Genomic DNA, 8,956 nt, shown 5'->3' with positions numbered 1-8,956 from the left:
ATTCAGGTTGAGAATTGACATCTCTCAGCTCATAGGATGATAACTGATTTTATACCTAACATGAAATTGTGGGTGATGTGCGAAAAGAAATAAAAATAAATGTACGTATTTTTCTATGTTTCTTTTCTAAATGAATTTAAGTTGTCGTATTTTTCTATGTTTCTTTTCTAAATACACTTTCAATACTAAAACAATTTATTATTTTAATAGTAAATAAAAAACTTGTGATATTAGGAAAACATGAAAGTAAAAAGGATATATGATAAAATATAAATTCAAAGTTGTGTAAAAAAATATTCAAATGAACTAAATTTGCATATTACTATACATAGTTAAAAATTATAGTCGTTTACTTATATGTAGAACGATCTAACAACGTTAACCAAATCTGAATGACTCAAGACTAATTTTCGAAAAGCCCCGAGCATAACCGAGTTAGTCAAATACAACATATTTTGAATTGAGTAAAATCTTGATAAATAAACTTATATGTTAGTCTACTTACCATGTATTATTATTTTAATTAACATTCTTACTTACCAGTTACCATGTATTATAATTTTAATAGTAGACTAACATTAGAAGTTCATTTATCAATATTTTTTATATTTCTTATCAGATTAAAAAGTTATAATAATACATAAATAAAATTATACCATAAAGGAAAAAATAATATTAAGTTAGCTTTCCTCCAATAATATATTATGCAGTACACATCTATGGTAATTAAAATATATTTTTATCTCAGTTTCCTAAAAAAACGTTATGTAATTTATTTATTTTAAAGTAAAAAATAAAAAAATATTTTGACGGGAAAAAATCGCACCAGGAAATGACACGTGTCATTCCTGGTATCTCTTTTAGATCCATTAGGTTTGGGTTGAAACAGATCAGGTTGCTGCAGAACAAGTTTGTTATCGGGTTTCAGATCCTAATGGGGTTAATATTTATGGTCGGTTCGGGTTGGATATAATCGGATTGGGTCTTGGGTTCCAGCTCGCGGGTTAATAACAATTTGGGTTCTAAACGATATGACCAACCCATCGGGTCCAACGATTCAGGTTGAGAATTGACATCTCTCAGCTCATAGGATGATAACTGATTTTATACCTAACATGAAATTGTGGGTGATGTGCGAAAAGAAATAAAAATAAATGTACGTATTTTTCTATGTTTCTTTTCTAAATGAATTTAAGTTGTCGTATTTTTCTATGTTTCTTTTCTAAATACACTTTCAATACTAAAACAATTTATTATTTTAATAGTAAATAAAAAACTTGTGATATTAGGAAAACATGAAAGTAAAAAGGATATATGATAAAATATAAATTCAAAGTTGTGTAAAAAAATATTCAAATGAACTAAATTTGCATATTACTATACATAGTTAAAAATTATAGTCGTTTACTTATATGTAGAACGATCTAACAACGTTAACCAAATCTGAATGACTCAAGACTAATTTTCGAAAAGCCCCGAGCATAACCGAGTTAGTCAAATACAACATATTTTGAATTGAGTAAAATCTTGATAAATAAACTTATATGTTAGTCTACTTACCATGTATTATTATTTTAATTAACATTCTTACTTACCAGTTACCATGTATTATAATTTTAATAGTAGACTAACATTAGAAGTTCATTTATCAATATTTTTTATATTTCTTATCAGATTAAAAAGTTATAATAATACATAAATAAAATTATACCATAAAGGAAAAAATAATATTAAGTTAGCTTTCCTCCAATAATATATTATGCAGTACACATCTATGGTAATTAAAATATATTTTTATCTCAGTTTCCTAAAAAAACGTTATGTAATTTATTTATTTTAAAGTAAAAAAATAAAAAAATATTTTGACGGGAAAAAATCGCACCAGGAAATGACACGTGTCATTCCTGGTATCTCTTTTAGATACATTAGGTTTGGGTTGAAACAGATCAGGTTGCTGCAGAACAAGTTTGTTATCGGGTTTCAGATCCTAATGGGGTTAATATTTATGGTCGGTTCGGGTTGGATATAATCGGATTGGGTCTTGGGTTCCAGCTCGCGGGTTAATAACAATTTGGGTTCTAAACGATATGACCAACCCATCGGGTCCAACGATTCAGGTTGAGAATTGACATCTCTCAGCTCATAGGATGATAACTGATTTTATACCTAACATGAAATTGTGGGTGATGTGCGAAAAGAAATAAAAATAAATGTACGTATTTTTCTATGTTTCTTTTCTAAATGAATTTAAGTTGTCGTATTTTTCTATGTTTCTTTTCTAAATACACTTTCAATACTAAAACAATTTATTATTTTAATAGTAACTAAAAAACTTGTGATATTAGGAAAACATGAAAGTAAAAAGGATATATGATAAAATATAAATTCAAAGTTGTGTAAAAAAATATTCAAATGAACTAAATTTGCATATTACTATACATAGTTAAAAATTATAGTCGTTTACTTATATGTAGAACGATCTAACAACGTTAACCAAACCTGAATGACTCAAGACTAATTTTCGAAAAGCCCCGAGCATAACCCAGTTAGTCAAATACAACATATTTTGAATTGAGTAAAATCTTGATAAATAAACTTATATGTTAGTCTACTTACCATGTATTATTATTTTAATTAACAATCTTACTTACCATTTACCATGTATTATAATATTAATAGTAGACTAACATTAGAAGTTCATTTATTAATATTTTTTATATTTCTTATCAGATTAAAAAGTTATAATAATACATAAATAAAATTATACCATAAAGGAAAAAATAATATTAAGTTAGCTTTCCTCCAATAATATATTATGCAGTACACATCTATGGTAATTAAAATATATTTTTATCTCAGTTTCCTAAAAAAAACGTAATGTAATTTATTTATTTTAAAGTAAAAAAATAAAAAAATATTTTGGCGGGAAAAAATCTCACCAGGAAATAACACGTGTCATTCCTGGTATCTCTTTTAGTATATAGTAATAGATTCTTTCATGTCAATTAATCACCCTTTATTATGATTATTTCCAATTTAGTCTCCTATTAATTGTGTGAGGGGTGATTTGCTGATTTATTAATTATTTTATTTACTAAGTTTCCTTAAATAACAAAGCGTGAGAGGTGAAGATTGAGATTTTGGAGCCCTCACATTCTTATCACTCTACTTTAATAATATAGATAAGAATATTTTTTATTATTTGAAAAATATTTATTGAGACGAATCTAATAAGACCTCACACGACTATGATTTTTCTTAGTAAATGAATCGAAGAAGCTCATACAGTATTGCCAATACAAGAAAACGTTTAGTCTTTACCATTCCTTACATAGAGTAAAAAAAAATGGAAAATTGATGTCGAAAATACAAGAAAACAACGCGCCAGCCTCCAGCAACATCCATGAGACATAAGCTACATCCACAAGTTAGATGCATTCTTGCTGAACCAAAGGCACTTTTATCCTCAGGGTACCCCCCAGACTCATTTATTGTGACCTAAAAACAAACTGCAAGAAAATTATGGTTTTAATGAATTGCATCAACATGTGTACAAAGGAGATTTCAGAATACGCATTGATGAAGAATATAGAGATGCAATATCAACCACTTTCCAATTGCAGCACCACCAATGTAGGATTGTTTCTCTTCTTCTGAAACTGAATTTGGGTTTTTCCTCGCAACATCTTCAATTAGTTTTCTTTCTCAGTAAAGTGAGACTAGTAACCAAAGCCTTACATTCATCTCAACTCATTGCATTAGCAGGAAATCAGGAATAAAGATGATGCTACCTATACCCGTCAGCTGGAATTGGCTTCAACCATGATATAACTCATAAGCCCAGGAACACCCCCGGACAAGTAGAATAGGATGTGTCTATCCTTAACTTGATATGGGAGCAGGTTTTGAAAGACTATTTAAGAGTGCAGATATTATTGCTAAAATACTCAATAAACTACACCCTTGTGGTACTTGAAAGTTGAAACATCTCGAAAGGAAAAGTTACTTGACATTTCCATGGTTCCTAACTAGAAGATGGCCCTCCTCTAAAAGTTAATGTCGTTACACACAACTGCACAATGATTAATCCAACACTTAACATGATCAAGCTTCAACCCATTCTGTTCAAGACTTTAGGGGCAGCTTTTAACTATAATCTCCTCACTCAAACATCAGTTTGATAAAGTACATTGCAGAACATGACAACGACATAACAGTCAGGTTAGGTGGAGAAATTCACTCCAAATTTGATGACAGCCCACAATTTTGCCATCTCCGGACTAAGTACACCGGCCAAAAAAATTCTGCATCTAAATGTTCAAACATAGCATACCATATAAAAGTCCTGATAGATCACTAATAATGGCAATAACTTTAAGCATTAACCAGTTCTCAAACCTCACCTTTGTTCTTTTCTTCCCTTTTCTCACCACACATAAATATCAAACACCCAAGACCAGTTAGTCAGTTACATCGTAATTTTAAAAGCTAGATTACAACATACATGGACTCTTCCTTTCTAATAGAGTACTCATGTCAGATTTGAGATCTTGATCAAGGATTTGGTACAGAGACCTCAACTTTGAAAAACCACCCCAAAATATGTGTATACAGATAACACTTGGACTGTAGGACTCATATGACATACCCATGCCAAATCATTAGAATAAGTACATGTACGAAGGCAAATTAGCTTTTCTTTAATGTTTCTTACGTCAGCAAACTAACTGATTTGTAATGTCTCGCATACTTGGTTGTATTTCCACAAAAGAGTTTTCTTAGCATAGCATCACATAAGAAGCAAACACCCTTTTCAATTTCAGAACACGCAACAGTTTCCCACTCCACTCTTAACCACACTAGAACATAAATCAAAGTTCTTGGTTATCATCAACTGGTGTAGATTGTAAAACCCTTTAAAATTTGAACACAACCCTTCCAAGTCCAACAGATTTCACTACAACTACTACCCTAAACTCTCTGCATTGTATCACACAACGCTTGATGTAATTCCTCAACAAACATAAAGACAAGTTATAAATGAAACCCTTAACTGCTTTCAAGCTTCAAGCAATCCTGCTAAAGGTACCTTCAACTACATCTTCCACATACAAACATTAGTATGAATGTATGATACAGAACATTATCAGAACTTAGGGTCAACTAAGGTGACAGAATTTGCTCACGATACAGTGCAAGGACCAATGAAAGCTGAGATCTGCTCCCACTGTTCCAAGTTCACCAATGACTTACCTTGTAAAGTCCCCATACTGATTATGGCGTAGACTAGATAAGCTGTAGTTGTAAAATCTCACTGATGTTCTTCTCTTTCTTTTTCTTTCACACTAATACTTGAATTTCAAACATCCAAAAACAGTTCATCAAAATCTAAAAATGCACCAAGCAGAGGAGGATACAATAATATGATCAATTTCTTCTATTTACATTAGTATGCTAGATTCTAGATAGAATCCCTACCCTCGACCCGACTTCCATAACCTAGCCGAGATGCCACACTGACAGCCTACAACCAATTATACCACAAAGACCAGTGTAAATACATTTGTGTATATTATCAGCTAGTTAATTCCTATCTGGCATTTCCATAAACATATTAACCGTTCACGTGGTTAAATCTCAGCGTGCCTGACGACCGCTGAGTCTGTAAATACTACTATAAATACACACTACATACTTTATTGGGGATTCGTTTTGACATTTTGTGCTTTCTCTTGTTTTATTCTCTCCCTAAGTTCTCTCCGCTTAAACACTTACTTTAGCATCGGAGGAGGTTTCCACTGTCAAGGCGGGTCAACCTCCAAGGGCCGAGGGTAGCTAATGCGTTCTTCCTTACAGGACAAGGAAGTTTGCATCTCACATTAAATAACCCTGGAACAATTACGCATTTCACTCTTGAGCAAATATTTCCAAATCAAACACATACCATTATACGAGTAACAATTACATCAAACACTCTGTGTACAGTCACACACAAGGCTTGATGTAATTCTCCACAACCAGAAAATCAAATTTATAATTTAAATTTTAAAAATTATTGACCTTTAAATACATCCTCGAAATGCAAACATTAGTATGTTGTTTATGCATAACACAGAACAAAATCATAAAAAATGGCCATGTGAAGTGAAGGAATTTGTTCATGATTTAGTGAGTTCTAATAACAGCTCCTTCTACCACTATTCCAAGTTCATCAATAATATTCCACGTAACTCCGGCTCCGTCACTGATTAAGGCAATAGACTACATAAGCTATTAGCATTCAAAACTCAATTTTATTCTTCGCATCCCTTTTTGTTTTACACTTCTATTTGAAGCTCAAACCACCACAAACAGTTCATCAAAATCTAAAATGCACTGAGAAAATAAGGAAACTAATATATAAGACAACCAAATAACTTCTTCTAGTGGTATGGCAAAACACAAAGTACACAAACTCTTCCTATCAACTTAAGTACCCATGTTGTGGGTGTACTTGAGATTTTTTACCATGGATTTCGATCCAAAACTTAATGTTCACAAAAATCACCCCAAAATATATCAAAACAGCCTACACTTGTACAGTTGTATATTTGTCCATGACAAAGGATTTCGGGTAGGTCCATGGCAACAAGTTAGCTTTTCTTTCTTGCTTGGTAGTTGGTACTCGGTTCTATTTACACAATAACTTTCTAAGCTTAACATCACATATAAACCGAATACCTCATTCAAATTCAAACAAGCGACAATCCCCCAACCTCACATCAACACCCAAAAAAAAAAAAATACTACAATGATATTAGAGTTCTTGGTGATCATTAACATTTGTATATGGTGAAGCTAAATCCTTCAAAATATGAACCAAACCCTTCAAATCATTACTACCAACCTCAAGACAATCCTTCAAAAACTCACCCTCCATTTCTTCCTTCAATGTCTCCACCAATTCTCTCAAAGGCCCCTGCATATCAAAATTCAAATATTAGATCCAACCAAAATATAAAAGGGTTTTCATATACGCAGCCTTATTGCCCTAACCGCTAATCATAAGCATAAATACTGCTTATTATTCTAGGAGTGAATGACAAAATCACGCCATGAAATGTTGAAAGGAAAATAAAAACTCACGGATTTGCTAAACACTGAGAGTAGCCGATTGAACATAGACTTGGAGACGCGAAGCACGCTCTTGTAATGCCGAGCAACCCACGCTGCTCTCTGAGAATCCGACCTCAAACGAGTCAACTCACTAAGTGAACTCAGTAACTCGTTAAAATCGGCGGCGATACCAAATGCGTCCCGAAATGACATCGTATCGCGCCAGGCATAGTTTCGGAGATAGTCCCAGCCCATGGACCAGATGGTGGGCCATAACTTGAGTCCCAAGCCGTAATTAAGCTTTCCGGCGATAAAACGAGCACGGCGAGCTCCCTCGGTGTCGCCTCGGGAGGCGCGAAGGGTGGCGACACGGGAGGAGAGAGAGTGGGAGAGGGATAAGAGGGTGCGGAGTTGGGAGTAGGAAACTAAGGCATCGGTGGGGTTTGGTGGGGTGAATACTAAGAGGCAGAGGAGGAGGAGAGAGATTATAGGAGAGCCTGGAGAGGGTTTTGCCATGGTTGTTCTTTGAGGTTTTTCACAGTCTACCGGTTGATTATTACAGTACTCCGTACAATCTATGGTTCAAACTTCCTCCGGCCCCATTTGTAGTTATTGCCCATGTGACTGTTCGCAGCCTAAAAAAATAGTTCAAACTTTCTCAAGTTATTTTTAAGAGATTTCTTTGTTGTTTTTTTTTTTACCCGGTTGTATATGTTCGCACTAAAAAGTATACTCCGTAAATTGTTTTGCGAAACGTAATAAATAACACTTGTGTTTAAATTTCCCTTATTTTTTTTTATAGAAAATAGCCCCTAATTTTCAAAAATGCACTAAATGCCCTTGAACGACTGAACTTAGCAGAAGTCCATTGTAATTACTGATTAATCGCTAATTAACCTTATTAACTCTAGTTAACCCTAAAAAACTATAGTTAAACCTTCCTTCAAAAAAAAAACTATAATTAAACCTTTTTTTTCCCCTTTTTCTCTCACCCTTTTCTTTGTTTTTTTTTCTCTTGGAGCAGTATCATGGCAGTAACAACATCACCGTAATACCTACAAACATATGCGCCCTTGCCTGAACCGAAGCCCTCAACGCACATCTGCTCCCTCGCTTGACACATCGGAGTCGTCGTTGCACTTAACCGTCCCCCTTTCTTGCTCTCTTTAAGCAACCATGCCTCCGCGCCCCAGACCTTTTTCTCTTTCTTTCCCTACGTCACCCACAATGCCGCCTACAACGCCAACCACCCACCCACCATCCAAAGCATCTTTTACAACCGTAGTTGCTATTATATGCTTGGGCCCACCTCCGCGCCGACAAATCGTCCTTCACCTCTTTACTCCCCTTTGCTTTCTCTTCCATGGCAGCTAGAACATAAACCCTAAATATATTTACCCCAATTTAATATGGATGAAATTTTTGATTTCATATGTTATAATTCAAAACAAGTTTAATTTATTCACCAAATATTCAAAAATCATTACCAAATTCGCACCAATATTATTCGACTTTTCTCCAAATTCAATAACATGTTCTAGAGAATTTCTAGGCTTATTGTGTTGATTGGGCGTCAAAGTGAGAAAAGGGTTAGGGACAACAATGGGCTCAGGTGAGGTGGGTAAGTTGGGGATTAGGGCGACGACAAGTCAGGTGAGGTCGATGAGAAGGGTTTGGGGTAACGGCGGGAGCAGTACAGACGAGGTAGGTGAGAAGGGGTCTGGGGTGGCGTCGAGCTCAAGATTGGTTAGGTGGGTGGTTGTGGTGGTTATGTGAGGTTTAGGTTCAATTAGGACTAGTTTTGAACCCATGTGATGGGTTTTATTTTTTATTTAATTACTTTATACTTATGTTATTATGT

The 8,956-nt window shown here is 34.1% G+C and overlaps 1 protein-coding gene across 5 annotated transcripts; it reads right to left on the bottom strand.

Annotated features, from left to right (window-relative positions):
- Positions 1–3,228: 3,228 nt before the first annotated feature.
- LOC110792065 (uncharacterized) lies at positions 3,229–7,781 on the bottom strand. Of its 5 annotated transcripts, none has more exons than XM_056828242.1 (3): positions 7,126–7,781; positions 6,913–6,958; positions 3,229–5,889 (listed from the first exon to the last, which is right to left on the bottom strand). In XM_056828242.1, the coding sequence occupies exons 1-3, from the start codon at positions 7,609–7,611 to the stop codon at positions 5,777–5,779; spliced, it is 645 nt and encodes a 214-aa protein (XP_056684220.1). In that variant the 5' UTR covers positions 7,612–7,781; the 3' UTR covers positions 3,229–5,776. The 5 variants fall into 5 exon arrangements, with proteins under 5 accessions (XP_056684220.1, XP_021852557.1, XP_056684222.1 ...); XM_021996865.2 differs by having other exon boundaries at positions 3,229–3,509; positions 6,887–6,958; positions 7,126–7,778; XM_056828244.1 differs by having other exon boundaries at positions 3,229–3,509; positions 7,126–7,778.
- Positions 7,782–8,956: the final 1,175 nt, after the last annotated feature.

The sequence above is a fragment of the Spinacia oleracea genome, chromosome 5 (assembly GCF_020520425.1).
Source record: "Spinacia oleracea cultivar Varoflay chromosome 5, BTI_SOV_V1, whole genome shotgun sequence".
NCBI classification, from domain to species: Eukaryota; Viridiplantae; Streptophyta; class Magnoliopsida; order Caryophyllales; family Amaranthaceae; genus Spinacia; species Spinacia oleracea.
This window is presented reverse-complemented; position numbering and strand designations above follow the sequence as displayed.